The sequence below is a fragment of the Euprymna scolopes genome, chromosome 25 (assembly GCF_053919585.1).
Source record: "Euprymna scolopes isolate OS-2025 chromosome 25, ASM5391958v1, whole genome shotgun sequence".
Taxonomy (NCBI): domain Eukaryota; kingdom Metazoa; phylum Mollusca; class Cephalopoda; order Sepiida; family Sepiolidae; genus Euprymna; species Euprymna scolopes.
In genome coordinates, this window is record NC_136506.1 from 23,650,390 (window position 1) to 23,668,981 (window position 18,592).

The 18,592-nt window shown below is 34.6% G+C and overlaps 1 protein-coding gene across 1 annotated transcript in view; it reads right to left on the minus strand.

Moving 5' to 3' along the window:
• Positions 1-18,592, minus strand: part of LOC145247290 (neuropeptide SIFamide receptor-like) — a 199,112-nt gene that overhangs the window by 32,725 nt on the left and 147,795 nt on the right. The window contains exon 3 of the mRNA XM_080108910.1: positions 16,494-16,701. Coding sequence (XP_079965036.1) covers positions 16,494-16,701 — 208 coding nt within the window. The remainder of the gene's footprint in view (positions 1-16,493; positions 16,702-18,592) is intronic.

Sequence of the window (18,592 nt, forward strand, 5' to 3'; positions counted from 1 at the left end):
ACCCTTATTCTCGAGTGGCTTTCGGGCTTTGATAAGTGATGACTCCCATGTAAAAAAAAACGTCGCAAAGATCTTTCCCTTCTTTCGCAGTACCAAAAATCAAACGGAACTTCCATTAGGAAAGTTTCATTTTCTGTAGAACAAAATAACTACCAAGCTGTTTCCAAATCGACTACAACATAGTATTATTTAAGTCTAATGTAAACAAAGACTTATTGATCTGTCTTCTTTGATATTCAATTCTTTCATGAAATATTCCGCCAATTCCAAATTCAATCCTCTCATAGTCATGATCGTCGTTCAACTGATTATTTTAATTATTATCCTCGAGTGGCTCCTAGACCTTGATAATTAGTCGCCCATCACTAAAAAAAAACGAGGGAGTAGATATGAGGAAATAGAATATGAGTAAAACAACGCATTTGGTGTAAGTGTTTGTTCACCATCAGCCCGGAATTGATAACTGTCAGCCCATTTAACTTTTTTTTCCTTTGTAACAGAGTCGCTGATGCAAATGACAAAGTCGTGCGACGAGGTAACGTCACAGCGTAGGAAAAGTAACGAAAAAAAACCCAGTGATATATTTATAACAACATCGACCGAAAAGTCAGTGCCGGCGTAAGATAGACGTGGATAGAAGAGGGATTGAACCTAAATTGTGGCAGCATGAGATGCTCCAAAAAAGTGACGAGAAGGCAAACTTGTTAACAACATGGATGACGAGAGGAACTGTAAAAACAACAACAATAAAAAAAAAAACAAGATGAGAGTCGTGATTTGGCAAGTACTGTTAATAAGTGCCTTTTGTTAAAAAAAAAGCCGAGTCGAATTTCTTTCGTTTTTTTTTCTTTTGCAACTGTCTCTGCATATAGCGTGTTAAGTCCGAGTGAAATTGTACCGGCTACCTTACACCTATTATATTTCCCAAATACAAAAAAATAAAATAAAATAATAATAATAACTGAAGCGTTTTCTCTTTCAGACCTTATAGCTATGACACACCATAATGTGTTGCTGAGCTCCGAAATGAGTATGTTACGGGAGGTAGAACAAATTATAAAATCCATTACTCCCACGCTCATTCTGTGTTTGAGTGTCAGCACTTGTCAGAATTCCGTGTATTAGTAATATGTGGAGTCTCTGTATGACATGGAACTTTATTCCTTGGTATGAAAAACTAAGACTTATCACCAAATAAAGTTTAAATAGGAGAAAGGGGGAAAGCTAGAGCGACACACACACACACACACACACACACACACACACACATATATATATATATATCTTCTTCTCTTCTCTTCTTTCTATCTATCTATCTATATAAATAAAATGAACTCATTTTTCTCGTCTGATTTTGACATTAATAGGATTAAAAATCAAGATATTTCATGCAAATATAATATGCACAAACGGCAGAACAATATCTGAGGTGTGTTATAGGCTTATTATTTCTCAAATTCCTCGATAATCTTAGATTTCTATACTTTTTCTGCTGAGAAGTCACGGCCAAAAATCGGTTAAGATCAATGGAAGTGGTAAAATATTTTCTCTCTAATAAATTCCTCCTCCCCCTGCCACCACTTAACACCGTTTGGGGATCGTTCACAAGGAACAGTTGAGAAGAGAACACCGGTTTGGCTTCGTAGTTCTTTCATGTGAAGTTATTTAAAATCACTAAACTAAGCTGCAGTGCTCTGTGGCGTAGTGGTTAGCGTGCTGGACAATTCACATTATATTTTCACGTTCGCGCCGACCTACCGTAGTCGTTTTTTTTCCTAAAAAACTGGAATGGACTTTTCTTGGTGGCCGAACTGTTAACGTTGCAGATGTTTTTTTTTTGTTTTTTTTCACACTTTATTTTCCTACTTTTACTCATGACTCCGGGTTTGATCCTTCCTACTTACCTACCATAACATTTTTTAAAACTCCCCCCCCCCGTCCCGGAAACAAACACTCGGGCAACGCCGGGTACCCCCGCTAGTATATATATATATATATATATATATATATATATATATATATATATATATATATAAGTGAACGTGCCTGTCTGTGTATCTGTGTATCTGTATGTCTGTGTGTGTACATTTCCCTACGCAGTAACTCTGCAATTTTAAGTCTACAAACTCGAAATTTGATATACAGGGTACTGAGATTTGGGAAAATCGATGGGATCGGTTTTCGGCCAGAAATTTGGCGATTAAGGGGTCAAAGTTCCACGATTTGACCTTTAAGAACTCTACCAATCTCCTTCGACAATTTTGGGTCTAAACACTTGAAATTTTAGATATAGGTTCATTGGACATGGATCTAATTTAATAACTTGGGGCCTCACCATCGAATATAGTTTAAGGTCATATCCAGGACCGTGCTCAGGTATGAAAAGCAGAGAACACACAGTAATAAGACATTGTTCACATTTGGATCGACACCGTGCCAGAATTCCTGACAACCACCTTTCTAAGCAAATTTTTTGATTCAGAATTTTCCATTGGAACCAGACCCAGTGGCGCACCAAAACATCGTTTTAAAAGTTCAGCTGAAATCTACTCTTACAGCGACAGAACTTGACACAAACAACTGGGAAGTCACTGGAGCCAACAGGGAGAACTGGAGCAGAAAATAAATGAAATCTTCGAAAACAACAGAAGACAAAAAGAAAAACCAAAACAGCCCAAAGAAAAGCTGAAAATTTACGACCTATTAATCCTCTTGTGTCGGCTGCAGCCACCTTTCCGTGCACAAATAGGAATTGTTTCACGTTGTAGGAAATGTCAATGAGCAAAATATATACTCGTATCCGAGTTCTGTCAACGACAACGATTGTCGACATTTTCCAACTTCATATATATATATATATATATATATATATATATATATATATATATATATATATATATATATATATATATTTATATATACATATATATATTCATATATATATATATATATATATATTTCTGTAGCAGTAAAGTTTCTTATTATATATACCAATCCTTATTCAAGAAGCTTAATGTAATTACAGAGCAATATAGTGAATGACAAAAAACTAAATTCCAAAATTCATGATGTTGACCATTTTATAATTTATTCGTTTAATTCAGTTGGAATTTACAATTCTTGACAGTATCTGTTTCGTAGCGCAAAACCAATCCTTTAATTATTATATCAATGAGTGAATTTATTATGCCCTTAACTCATCAGAGGAAATAGCAACAATAAATTCAGAAAAAATAAATAAATAAAGTGTGATTTGACACGATTACAATCCGAAAATTGGAAGAGAAGCTGCAAATACCTTCAATATATTTCCATGACACCATTTTGAATTCAATATGGCGTAATGGAAACATATTAAAGGTATTTCCTTTTGATGGATTGATTGTTGCTATTTCTTCTGATAACTAAGGGCATAATAGATTAACTGATTGATATAATAATTAAGTGATTGATTTTGCGCTACGAAACAGATACTGTCAAGAATTGTAAATGTCAACTGAATTAAAAGAATAAATTATAAGATGGTGAACGTCATGAATCTTGGGATATAGTTTTTTTTTCATTTATTCACTATATATATATATATATATATATATATATATATATAAAAGTCTCTCTATATATAAAAGTGAACGCGTCTGTGTGTGTGCGTGTGTCTGTACCTTTTGCTACACAATCTCTGTCAATTTTTAGTCTACAGACTCGAAATTTGATATACAGGGTACTGAGATTTGGGAAAATCGATGTAATCGGTTTTTGGCCAGAAATGTTGCGATTAAGGTGTCAAAGTTCAACGATTTGACCTTTGAGAACTCTACCAAACTCCTCCGACAATTTGGAATCCCCGCACTTGAAATTTTAGATATAGGTTCCTTGGACATGGATCTAACTTAATGACTTGATTTGAGCCCAAAACAATACATTTTAAGGGGTCATAATAGGGGTCAAAGTTAAAAAAATTGATCTCTGCAGTCTCTTCCAAATTACTCAGACAATTTCTGGTCTAAATATTTAAAATTTTACATAAAGGGTATTCAGAGATAGGGCAAGCTTTTTCATCAGTTTGGGTCGAAAATTTTTAGTTGCCAATATATAAATGTATGTATGTATGTTTGTTTGCATGTTTGCCTTAAACTTTCAATAGAGGCGACGGATTTTACCAAGATCAGTATCGTTTTAAAATTCGACCTTTCATACGACAAATATCGAAAAACTGGCTAAAAACATTAATATCTTCCCCTTCAACTAAGCACTTTTCTACAGGCGGGGGGTCACATGTTTCGCCGATATTTTTGAAAGTTATCCTCTCCTTTACATTGTCTAGCCTTAATTTTAAAAAATGTCGCTTCCGGTTTGGCGGTGGTCGTAACAGCATAAACGTTTTTTAGGTTTTACCCCGTTCTTTTCCTCCTTTGCGGTACGGGTTCGAGCCTGCCTTCCTACTACCACTTTTTTTTTTTGCCCAACATACACATCCAAACACCCGGGCAACGCCGGGCTGAAATGCTAGTACATATATATAAGGAGAGAGGGGGAAAAATAAAGAGAATTAAAAATAAAGAATAAAATGAATAGATGGCACAGATCAATTACCATCTTTTTGAAACATTCGGATGCGTTTTGTCAACCATAGCTTCCATCAACAGATTAATGGTGTTCACCGCCGGTCCTGGGACTGGCTGCCCATCATTTTCTTGATCGCTGCGAACCTTCTTAAGTGGCCTGCAGTCATCCGGGACGCTGTGTATTCTACAGATTGAGGTGACTCAACCTATTTTGGGAGAATGCTTACTCAAATCAGGCCTAGTTAATCTAGTGGACCACCAAGGAGGCGATGCCTACCAAAATACAACCGACAGTATGTTGGAAATGTTGTCCTCGTATGCCCTTGTTCTATTCTCGGCTAGATATGTTTCTGTGTAGCAGCTCCAGATGGCTCCGTCCTTCTAGGACTTTCTAATGCTTTGAAGAGAGGTTATTTTTTATGTTTTATTTTACTTCATTTGAAGTTCTCAGAAATTAAAAGACCCTTGGGCTAACACTTAATTTCCATATAAGAGACATAGATAATCGAATATTCTATGAAAGTTTTCCTTTATACCTCAGACGCTGAGTTAGTAAAATAGTTGAGAACATTCTCTACCCAATTGACCATTTAAGTATGTTCTAGTATACGTTTCTTGTGGTCTCTAGGTCTTACTGAATTACGCGTCAAAGAATTAATCTAGTCTGGTGGAGTATCCAGCTAAATGCTGTTATTTGAATACTCATCACTTAGAAATGGTTGCTCGTAAAATCCAATGTGGGTTAGTCATACCATACATAGATCTTATTTGAATCGCGAATGTGATTTCAAATATTTTCTCAGAGTTTATTGGCAGAGAAGTGTTCCCATGCCAATTTTTATTGACAAACCCCTGTACAGAGAGATCTTAAACATTCGACGATAGTTTCTAGTAAATATTCAAGTTCTTTTTTAATGCTGCCAAAAATGCCCAGGGAAATTTGTTCGGACAGCGTGCTCTTCCATAAGCGCGCTGACTTTTCAAATCAAACTTTACGGACCTTGTGTTTTCGGGCCAAGATCAAAGTGTAGTATGTGTTCCGGCAGATACTACAAGCAAAGACCATATGTGGGGGCGACCCCACATATAAGACCTTGGTCAATGTAGGGGCAACCCTTCATACCAATTGTCACTATCCAGCTCCCTTACTCCCTGGGGAGTTGGTTCCCATTTCCCCTTCACTCCTCACATTAAAAATCGGCCTTGTGGGGGAGCAAATAAATACCCCCTTGTGTTTTATCTCCCCGTCGTTGAATAAGGATTAATATAATATCGCTTAGTAGGACATTTTTATCATTTATTTAACTGCACTTAATTTGATGAAACGGCAATTTTCAGTTAGACAATGAAAATATAAATACGATAAGATAGTATCTTGTCGTTTTAAGGAAACTAAACGATATAAAATAAATCTATTTCCTATAAAATATATGTTCTCATAGCTCCCTTAGATTTTCGCTTTAAGAAAGTTTCTAGGGAATGTTGGCATACATATCTCGGTAAAAAGCAATGCAGATATTAGCCTTTGCGGTAGTTGAAGTAAGATTAAGGGTGTTGTGCCGTCACAGCCTCTTAGGGCTTCACTTGGTACTCAGGAAACCCCCCAGTCTCTTCCTCGGTAAAGTTTACATAATACAATTTTAGATATCACGTAGATTCTCTAACAGTGCTTTATACAAGTAACATACATGTACATACACAAACAATTTAGTCTCCTATATAGGTTGATTCTAACTGATGGCACTTCAGTAATCTATTTTTTTATATAAACAATTGTATCAACTAACCATGATTTCATCTACGACATGAACATGCCACGATATAAGAAAGAAGATTATTTGAGGTCGACTCAATAGGAATTCATTCATATTAGATTTGAAAACCGCCATGTTATAGTAAGCCGGGAAGCAGACATACGGTATTGAGTTTCACAGACGGACAGTTCTAGGAAAGAAACTCCGTTCATGGAATCTGCATTTAGTTCTAGGTACAGATATAAAGTTGGTGTCGGTTGTTGTAGCTAAGCGAATATTTGTTGTGGACGTTATACACAGATACCGAGTTGAAGACAGATCCATAACGTTTCTCTAGTTTCTTTCCGTCACAATCAAATCTCTCTCGATTGTCTGTTGTTTACAGGTCACTTTTTTGTTTTGATTCTCTAACAGTGCTTTATACAAGTAACATACATGTACATACACAAACAATTTAGTCTCCTATATAGGGTTAGGGTCACTTGGATACTCAGGAAACCCTCCAGTCTCTTCCTCGGTAAAGTTTACATAATACAATTTTAGATATCACGTAGATTCTCTAACAGTGCTTTATACAAGTAACATACATGTACATACACAACAATTTAGTTTCCTATATAGGTCGATTATAACTGATGGCACTTCAGTAATCTATTTTTTTATATAATTTTATCAAGAAATCTTCATAAGTTTTGATTTCGGTTGTGATTATGGCTAAAGGAACACAAGTTATATATATATATATATATATATATATATATATATATATATACATATATATATATATATGTATATATATATATATACATATATATATATATATGCATATATTTTGTCATAAGTTTTTATTTAGGTTTCGATTCAAGCTTATGCATCCAAGTAATTTTGATATATACTTTTATGTTTGAAGTCGCAACTTTATAATATATAAAAATCGATAGAACATTAAGCCTATAATGATATATGAGAAATTTGCAAGAATTAAAATATAATATTTAAGCGTATTTTACGACTGGGCTTTGCCGGGCGTTCGTGCTAGCTTAGATAAATACTTTTGCAGTCTTACCAAAAAAAAAAAAGCTACAATAATATCAGAACGTCTCCATTTACACTGAACATCTACAGAATGCCAACATCAATATATTTCATATGAATGACTCGCCTGTGGAATTTCCACAGGCCACGCTAGTCTTTGTTATTACTTGAAGAAATCAAAAGTTTATTTCTAGAAAATAGATTCAAAACAATACCAGAAAAAATGTAGTTTAATCTATAAGTAGTTTTTTTTTATTTTTTAGTATAAATTCATACATGTCACGATTTTCAATTATTTTAACAAACATCTGCTCGTTTTCAAATATTAAATTTTAATTTGGTTTGTTGTGCTCTAAACGTAATCAAATCAGGAATTATATGTACCCTGCCCATATGAAGGATTACACGTTGAACATTTTATGGCAGTTGATTAAGATATTAACCATAGCTCGTAATAAGAAGGCAATGTTTTGACATACTCGATTTTGAAAATCGTCATTTTGCTGGATGTTATGCTGAACGTGAAATTAAAAACTATCAGCTACGTCGTAGCTATGCATTCAGTATGGCATTCGCTTTGTGTTGATTGAGCCGGCTTCCTCTTAACGGGGAAGAGTCTAGTGGAATATTGCGATGTATATCTCGATCAAAGATGATTAAAATGTTAATGGTTGAAGATTTTCTGAGAAGGAGGGAAAAGGGCGCACGGAGTTGTTTCCTTCTTTCCACAAATATCGCCTGTTATTTCCAAATGTTTACTTTCCTAGTTATTTATTTATTTATTTCTTTTGCATTTTTACTCCAAACAAGCACGGTGCCACTTTGATGTAGGGGGCTACTACTTGAAACATAACTTGCAGGAGTATTATGTAGGGTGTTCAGCAGCAAGATGTCTGTTTACATTACTCTTGAACTTATACACATCAGTATAGCCAGGGAAGCAGGAACCTAGAAAGGAACTTCAAAGTCTAGTAGTTCTAGGAATGAAACTATTAGAGTAGAAGGAGTTCTAACATCTGCGGATCTGTACTGTATAGAGGTGGGATTTAGGTGCTTGTCGGGTTTTGCGGGAGTATTTACGTCGAGTGAGTACAAGGACTTGTAACGAAAACCGATGATTCAAGAAGATTATGCTGTGTGCAATTTCGTAGTCTCTTCTTAGAATCCTTCTGCAAGGCGGACGGTCATTCTTATTATTATTTGAAAAATCAAATGTTTACTTCTAGAACATCGATGGATAATAATGCCAAAAAAACAAAAAAAAAAAACAAAAAAAAAAAACAAACAAAAAAACAAAACAAAAAACAAAAAAAAAGTATTAAACGAATATCGAGTTGTTTGTGTCCAAAGTCCTGCAAAAATATCCGATATGTCTGTTTCAGTTGGTTCAATTATTAGAATATTCGATCAGAGAGAAAAAAAAAAAAAAAACGAAAGTAAAAACGCCATCAAAACATAAGTATTAGATTCAAAAATCTTTTGCATCGAACAAATCGCCTTTATCGAATGTCTACAATGGCAGACGAAATGATTATTTCTTTTTGAAAATAACCGGCTTTAAATAAATGAACATTTTCATCTTTACATGACTAGTGATGGGACGATTCCAATATTTTTCCCGATTCCGATATAATTACCGATTCAGTACTAAATTCCCGATTCCGGTACAGTTACCGATCCCGATTCCGATTCTTTATAAATCTCTAAGTATTTAACTATGAAAATGTTATTTTGTCGAGTTAACTGTAAAAATCCAGTTTAAATGTCTCTATATTTTCTCAAACGCAAAAACACACTTGTGAGGGGGTGATCTCGAGATTTTAGTTTTACTGGAAGTTTAAATAAATAAATATTTATTATTTTATTATTACTACAAGCAGTAGATGTTTCTTGAACCGAAATCAAATAGAAAAGGTAATTTAAGGAATCGGTTTTGGCATCGGAAAATAGGCAAAAAATTTTCCGATTCCGATACTGATTTTTCCAATTGCGATACCGATTCCGATACCCCCAAAAGCTTCGATTTCTCCGATTCCGATTAATCGTCCCAACATTAATACATGCATATACACATACATGTACATGTACATATACACATAAACATGCATATACCTATACATATACACATACATATACCTATACATATACATATGCATATACTTATATAGTCTTTGAAGTTTTTAACATTTGAAACCACACAAAAAATTATTTTTTATCATTCATTAAAAAAAAAAACATCTAGTCAGTAAGTCATTTAATCACCTGCAATCACTGCATCACCTCTCAAATTTACTATAATACCAATTTTTATATTTTTTAAGGGATCATCAGTTGTTTACCATGAAACACTGTTTCGGGGATTTAAAAACAAAACAGTGTATTACATCATGGCTCCCCAGCAGTGTTGATCAAACACCACCACCCTTAATCTTAGGAAGAAGACAAGTTACAAAATTTTATTCCCCAATTTCCTATTCTTAATTGTCATTACTAACCTTTTCATAGTATAAAAATGAATTTCTTACCTGTGCGATTCATCAATTTCCACATTTAAAATGGATTATATTTATTTGCTGTCCACTCAGCAAAATGTGGCACAAGGCCGGAAAGTGGTAACCCAACAGGCTCCCCTAAAGGAGGGGCACTCCTGCAATTTTAAAAATTGCCTGAGTAACCCCGTCGGCATTCCCCGGTCGGGGCGCCTCAGGCAGCAAGCAATAAACTTGCCCCACCGGAAAGCCCAGTGGCAAGGCCTGGGAGGGTGGACCTTCTAGGTATTACCCAGGCGGTGTACCTCAGTCCAACAGGTGCTGGGCCGGTCTCCGGCCCCTCACCTGTTGGACTGAGTGTCAAGTGACGGATCCTTGACTGGTACTATCCATTTAAAATGGATTATATTTATTTGCTGTCCACTCAGCAAAATGTGGCACAAGGCCGGAAAGTGGTAACCCAGCAGGTTCCCCTAAAGGAGGGGCACTCCTGCAATTTTAAAAATTGCCTCAGTAACCCCGTCGGCATTCCCCGGTCGGGGCGCCTCAGGCAACAAGCAATAAACTTGCCCCACCGGAAAGCCCGGTGGCAAGGCCTGGGAGGGTGGACCTCCTAGGTATTACCCAGGCGGTGTACCTCAGTCCAACAGGTGCTGGACCGGTTCCCGGCCCCTCACCTGTTGGGCTGAGTGTCAAGTGACGGATCCTTGACTGGTACTATCCATTTAAAATGGATTATATTTATTTGCTGTCCACTCAGCAAAATGTGGCACAAGGCCGGAAAGTGGTAACCCAGCAGGCTCCCCTAAAGGAGGGGCACTCCTGCAATTTTAAAAATTGCCTCAGTAACCCCGTCGGGGCGCCTCAGGCAACAAGCAATAAACTTGCCCCACCGGAAAGCCCGGTGGCAAGGCCTGGGAGGGTGGACCTCCTAGGTATTACCCAGGCGGTGTACCTCAGTCCAACAGGTGCTGGGCCGGTCTCCGGCCCCTCACCTGTTGTTCTGAGTGTCAAGTGACGGATCCTTGACTGGTACTATCCATTTAAAATGGATTATATTTATTTGCTGTCCACTCAGCAAAATGTGGCACAAGGCCGGAAAGTGGTAACCCAGCAGGCTCCCCTAAAGGAGGGGCACTCCTGCAATTTTAAAAATTGCCTGAGTAACCCCGTCGGCATTCCCCGGTCGGGGCGCCTCAGGCAACAAGCAATAAACTTGCCCCACCGGAAAGCCCGGTGGCAAGGCCTGGGAGGGTGGACCTCCTAGGTATTACCCAGGCGGTGTACCTCAGTCCAACAGGTGCTGGGCCGGTTCCCGGCCCCTCACCTGTTGGGCTGAGTGTCAAGTGACGGATCCTTGACTGGTACTATCCATTTAAAATGGATTATATTTATTTGCTGTCCACTCAGCAAAATGTGGCACAAGGCCGGAAAGTGGTAACCTAGCAGGCTCCCCTAAAGGAGGGGCACTCCTGCAATTTTAAAAATTGCCTGAGTAACCCCGTCGGGGCGCCTCAGGCAACAAGCAATAAACTTGCCCCACCGGAAAGCCCGGTGGCAAGGCCTGGGAGGGTGGACCGCCTAGGTATTACCCAGGCGGTGTACCTCAGTCCAACAGGTGCTGGGCCGGTCCCCGGCCCCTCACCTGTTGGGCTGAGTGTCAAGTGACGGATCCTTGACTGGTACTATCCATTTAAAATGGATTATATTTATTTGCTGTCCACTCAGCAAAATGTGGCACAAGGCCGCAAAGTGGTAACCTAGCAGGCTCCCCTAAAGGAGGGGCACTCCTGCAATTTTAAAAATTGCCTGAGTAACCCCGTCGGCATTCCCCGGTCGGGGCGCCTCAGGCAACAAGCAATAAACTTGCCCCACCGGAAAGCCCGGTGGCAAGGCCTGGGAGGGTGGACCTCCTAGGTATTACCCAGGCGGTGTACCTCAGTCCAACAGGTGCTGGGCCGGTCTCTGGCCCCTCACCTGTTGGGCTGAGTGTCAAGTGACGGATCCTTGACTGGTACTATCCATTTGAAATGGATACATTTTTTAATTTTTTAATTTATCATTCTTGTATTTATAAGATTTGGATTAATCCATTTAACTACTTATCACCCCCACTATAGTTAGTAGTTTGTATATTTACATTCTTATTTATTTAAAATTAGATATATAAAGGTTAAAAATATTTTATTTTTACATATATACATTTTTTTTATTTTTTTATTTATTTATTTTTTTTATTTTTTATTTTTTTTTTATAACTATATAAATTTATTATATGTAATTATAAATACATTTATACATTGCTAATATAGTTTTGGATTTCCTTTATCAATATAATCTGGTTTATCTTAAACGATTCAAAAGCATCAGGATAACGAACAAATGCTTTATTTAACTGTTTAAATATTTTATTTTTATCTCCACCTTGTTTTATCATCCTTATTACTAAGCTAGAAACTGGTGGTATAAAATCTGTTAATTTTAGAGTAACGCGAGCTATTCTCAAAAACTCTGACATAATGGTTCCATAAAACACAAAAACGGGGCAGGTGCTATCCTTATGGGGCATACGTACTATTTTAAAGGGGAAAGCGTTTCTTTTATCAAATATTTTATAAAGAAAAATTCCATCCTCAATTTTTATATCTAAACCCAGAAATGTAGCCTGTTGTCCTCTATGTTCACAATTTAATTTTAGTTCGTTTGGATATATAAGATGTTTATTTTTTTCGAATTCATCATTATCGTTTATGCATATAAGGTCATCTATAAATCTCCTACACCCATGAAAGTTATATGTTTTAGATATATCTGTTTTTAATAATGATGACATATATATATACTCGAGTCTATGTAAATACAAATTTGCCCAAAATGGTGCCGGATCCAATCCCATTGGGATACCTATCGTTTAGAGTAATATTTTATTTCCTATTTGAAAATAGCATTCTTTAATAAGATGACTTACAAGCATTTTTAAAATACCTTTAGAAATACTAGTTTTGCTATTTTTATTTTTACACCAGAAAGCATTAGAGTTTGAAAAGTCTATATATTTACCTTTTCCACCTTGAAAAGCCAAATCTACAGTATCATTTAATTCTTTTATAAGTTTTTCGTGCGGAATTTTAGTATATAGCGTACTAAAATCATAAGTAGCTATAGATTTTGCTTTTATTCTGGAATTTATTTTATCTAATTTTTCTTTCACTGGTTTGGAATTATTTACTACCCAAAATAGATTTATATTACTATAGAATTTACTTTTCAGGTGAAAATTATTTATTTGATTTATAATTAATTTAAATATTTTAGATATAGCTTTACTTAGAGGTTTAGTGATGCACGTCTTTGAACCTACAATAAATCTAGCCCCAACTGGATTTTTATGCATTTTAGGTATCTAATACATACATGGAAGATTTTTGTGTTTATCTTCTAACTTTAATCCTACTTTTTCATTAATAATACTATTATTCAAAATAATACTATCTAAATTACTATTACTTACTTTATAAGCATCCGAATCGTTTCCTATAAGTCCTACTTCTATCAATAACCGTTGTATATAATATTTTTTACATATAAAGGCTATATTGTTTGCCGCTTTATCAATCGGAACTATTACGAACTTTTCTTGAAGTATTTTAAGTTCCTCCCGTATTTCTGAATTTTTTAAAAGAGGATTGGTTTTTCTAGGGCGTTTAAATTGTTTTATATGTTTAACCTTTTTATTTACGCATTCAATTATACTATTTTTCCATGCATCAAACGTAGACTGTGCTAATTTATATTTCTTTACCATAGACATAATAAAACCTTCTAGTGCTTTAGTAACTTCTTTAACGCATTTAGTGTAATTTAGGCATTTAGGTTTTCTATAATTTGGACCCTTACTAAGTAGTTTTCTTAATTTAGGATTATTTACTATATTTAAATCTCCTGTAATTACATGTTTTATCTCATTATTACAGAACGGAGAGGAATTACATTCAGATTCTGGAATATTTATATTATTATCTTTTATATTTATATGTTCTACCGTTTTCTTATAATTAAAAATCTTATTGCGTATTGTTGGCCCTAGTTTATATGTAACTATTGGTTTTTGATCTTTTTTCTGGAACTCATTTGGTAGTAATTGAATATTTTTTTGTTTATTAAATATTTTAGGTAAATTTACATCATCAAAACCTTTATTTTCATACAAAACTACACAAACATTTTTAGGTTTCTTTTTTATATCGTTCCCTGGTGGCTTATATAATTTAGTGTCAATTATATCTAGAATATATTCATACCATTGAATGAAATAGTCCTTCTTATATATCATATCCGGTTGTAATAATATTTTAGATGCTATTTCCTTCAAAACTTTCTTTTTTGTTTGATTAAGCAATTTTCTTATATAATTGAACGACTCATAAATTTTATTAATAATTATATCTTTAATTTTACTAAAAAAATCCTCACATGAAATAACTGATTTTCTATTATTTCTATTAACATGAGTTCTATCTCTAATACCGTCGCGAGGCAAAGCTGGATATAATCTACCTATAATTTCAGAATCTTGTAGGTTATTTTTTTTAACTTTACTATTCAACCCATATGGGTAAATTACTCGCATTTTTTTAATTATATCGTCTTCCTTATCCTGACGCATCCTTAGGATATCGTTATCTACATTACCTAGACTATTATATCCATTACATTTAAATTTTTCAATTATTTGCACGGAAAAAGACGACTGACTACAGGTTTCTTTAAAATGTTTAACAACATGAATACATCCCTTAGTGCTAGTCCTATGCAAATTCATGCGTTTATTTAGAGGCATTACAGTTTCTCCTACGTATTGTAAATTACAGTTTTTACAGGACAACAGGTAGACCAAATTTTGGGACCTACATGACAAATCTTCTTTAGAATGATTTACAACATAGTAAATTTTATTAGTCACATTTGACTTATATTCTTTAGATGTTATGAGAATATTACAAGTTTTACATAAGGGTGCTCCACAAGGAGCAACCTTAAAATTATTTTCGGCCGAACAAGTCCCATTTGCCACTTCGAAAGAAGGAGTTCCTACTTCTATATTACTAATGACAACGGCTTGACCCTGTCGAGACATCTCCGACCTCCTTGGGTGGTAAGCCCTAGGGGAACTCACTAGTTCTGAGGACTGCCCAGACCTAGCTTGCAATCTAGTTTTAGTGACCATATTTAAAAAGTTATTTTATAATTATTTTTGTATTTTATCAGAAAAAATATAATGGCCGGAAGTCTCTTGAGAGCTCTTTCATCTATCATCGCATCAGGAGAAAATCGATAGCGTAAAATAATATCGATTTTCTCCTGATGAGATGACAGCTGAAAGAGCTCTCGAGAGACTTCCGCCCATTATATTTAAAACTGTATTTAAATTCTGTACCTCTAAACATTTATATATACAGCGTTTTTTTGGCCGTCTGTAGCTTCCTCAGACTTTTACAGAAACTGTCAAAAAAAAAAAACGGGCGGGTAGACGAAACAATAATGTAACTTAACAGAAAGATACGGTAATAACGCAACCGTTATCATCATCAAACGGACAAATATCTAATATAGATTTCTATGTTTCTAGCACAGACAGATGTTAACATATTTAAAAAAATGTTTATATTTGAAAAGGATACATTTATATCGAAAGCATAAAATTGAATAGCTATTTTATGTAAACATTTTATGAAAATTATTAACTACTTTATGAAAAAAATACGCACGGCGGCTATAAATTTCAGCATTGTTATATATATATATATATATATATATATATATATATATATATATCGACGGAGTACAGATATATATATATATATATATATATATATATATATATCGACGGAGTACATATATATATATATATATATATATATATATATATATATATTGCTTTAGTTCACCTCAAACAAGACACATTGATAGGAAGACAGAACAGGATAATGGTCATAAGGGCGCAGACTTATAGGGACATCTGAAGTAGAGCGTTGTGCAGCGAAATAATATATCTATTAGTGAGTAATAGTCTTTAAACAAAGTAAACATTATCTGAATACACTAGATTACTACACACACACACGCACATATATATATATATGTGTATATATCTATATATATATATGTGTGTGTGCGCATGCGTGTGCGTGTGTGTATGCGTGTGCGTGGGGGTATGTATATATGTGTGTGTAGATATATATGAATATATATATACACACACACATATATATATATATATATATAATGTTATTTATGCAGACATGTATAAAGGCCGAAACACCGACATAACGATGTTTCGATCTGTAGTTAAAAAAAAACTTAAATCGTGGATGTAAATTTCTTCTTTCATTTTAGATGTTCATATCAGAAAAGAAAGAATGATTTCATGATAAATCTTACAATAATACATATACGTGTGTGTGTATTCGTGTTTGTATGTTAGTGCCTGTGCGTGTGTGAGAAATCCACTGAAATTATACTGTGGCTCATTCTAAGCCAACACAGTTATTTTTTTCTTAAACAACGATAATTCTATGTTTGTCTTATTATGTGCCTAATTAAGCAAATGCTAGACAAAGATAAATGGATACAATAAATTTATTTCTTACCCGGAATCGATTGAAATTCCTTTCGACAACATCCACAAAAAATATCGTATATTCCCAAGATAATCCGTCGATATCCACTTCTGTAGAACTTTGAAAATAATCCGTAGATTAAAGGGTTCATTAATCCAGATAAAGATGTGCTGAGAAGTGCGTAAAGGATAGCCACATCACTAATTTGGTGTCCAGCCTTTTGGAAAGTGATCATGAGCTGCAAAGGAACGAACACAAAACTTTTGTTAATTTAAATAGGATTTAGGATTAAATAAAACCATTAACGCATCATGCTCGTCAATATTTACATATTATTAACAGAAAATCTATTTATTTTAGTTAAATACATGTACATACAATATAAACAATATAAACAATAATATTAATTGGTGTTAGTTACTGTTGATGCTTGTATTTGCATAAATATGTACTAGACGAATAATCTCTCTTTTAATTACAAACTCACACACACACGCACACACACACATACACACATATATATATATATATATATATATATATATATACCAATATATATATATATATATTCGTATATTTTGGCAGCAAGTCATTATTCAAGCACATCTGATTGAACACGACAGAATTGTTCTTTCTTCTGATTTTCTGTTCAATCATATTCTACTCAACAACAACAACAACAACAACAACAACAACAACAACAACCGCCCCCTGATGATAATCGGATGCATCGATAGAAAGCGCTTGAGTAGAATATGGCTGAACAACAACATTTGGGAGCCATCTCATACAACATGTCGACTGAATTAAAAAGATCGCTCGGCGAATCGAAAAGATATCACAAAAAATTAATCAGATGTGCTCGAATATATATATATATATATATATATATATATATATATATATATATATATATGTATATATAATGGTGGTGGGGTTGCCCGGGCGTAAAATACGCTTAAGTATGATATTTTAATTTTTCCAAATTTCGTATATATTAATATAGACTCGTGATTTCAAAAGTTAAAAAAAAACATTTAAGTGCCATCCGCTAGAATCGAAACTGAAGCATTCACAGCTGGTGATATTACCAGTCTACCAAGGTGACACGCATATACACCGATTAAAAATGAAATATATATTAAGATGAATGTACAAAATGTTAAACGATTTCTAAAATTTTTGACCCATTAAATTAAATTATTGACACATTAAAAACCATTTTAACCGGCTAAAGACCCATAAAAAACGGCGAATAAAATATCCAATCACTTGAGGCCCTTAGCGCCGATCTGCGACTTTTGTTTCGGTAGAGATAGCGTTTGAAAATATGGAGACCGACATATAGCCGTTTATATATTAGATTTATAAAGAATAAGCACGCGATGTCTTGTGGCAGCCATTGCACGGACGAAGATTAATGGTTTAACCAAAAAGTGTGGTTGGTTCTGCTCAAAGGCTTCACCCCTATTAACAAATCATCCGTGTGGATTTTGGAGCAACTTAGTTGCTGGGATGGAGCTCATACGTAGAAATCGACAAAAAAACAAGTACTTATTATTCTAATTGCAAATAAATTTTTTTTAAAAATCCGAAAATATCCCATGAACATGCTTGCATTTTATCATAGACGTTGTGAAATCAAAAATCTTTTTCTGCGTGAATTTCCTGATTCGCGGGGATCATAATTATTCTGTGCGTATTGCATACGTGAATCGGATCCGAAATCAGTTTTCTTTAAGCACAAGAAAAACAAAAAATAAAAAATGAGTATAATTAACGGTGACCAGTATTTCCTTATTTGCTCATGCACATTTTAAGTTTAGATTAGAGTGAGTTTATGGTGAGGCTTATGAAGCAGTGTGTTCAATTTCTGTAGAAATAACTTAAGCGTTATTCACTTCTTTATTAACCTTTGCTTTAGGAAACGCACACACAACACAACACAACACATACACACACGCGTATATATATATATATATATGTATATATATATATATATATATATATATATATATACTTAATTTCCTCACATAAAATTAACATACGAAAGTATAGATTTATGCGTAAACTTTAAGTATTTACTTCAAAAGTGCTCAATACGTAGGTGGAGCAAATTAGTAAGTTAT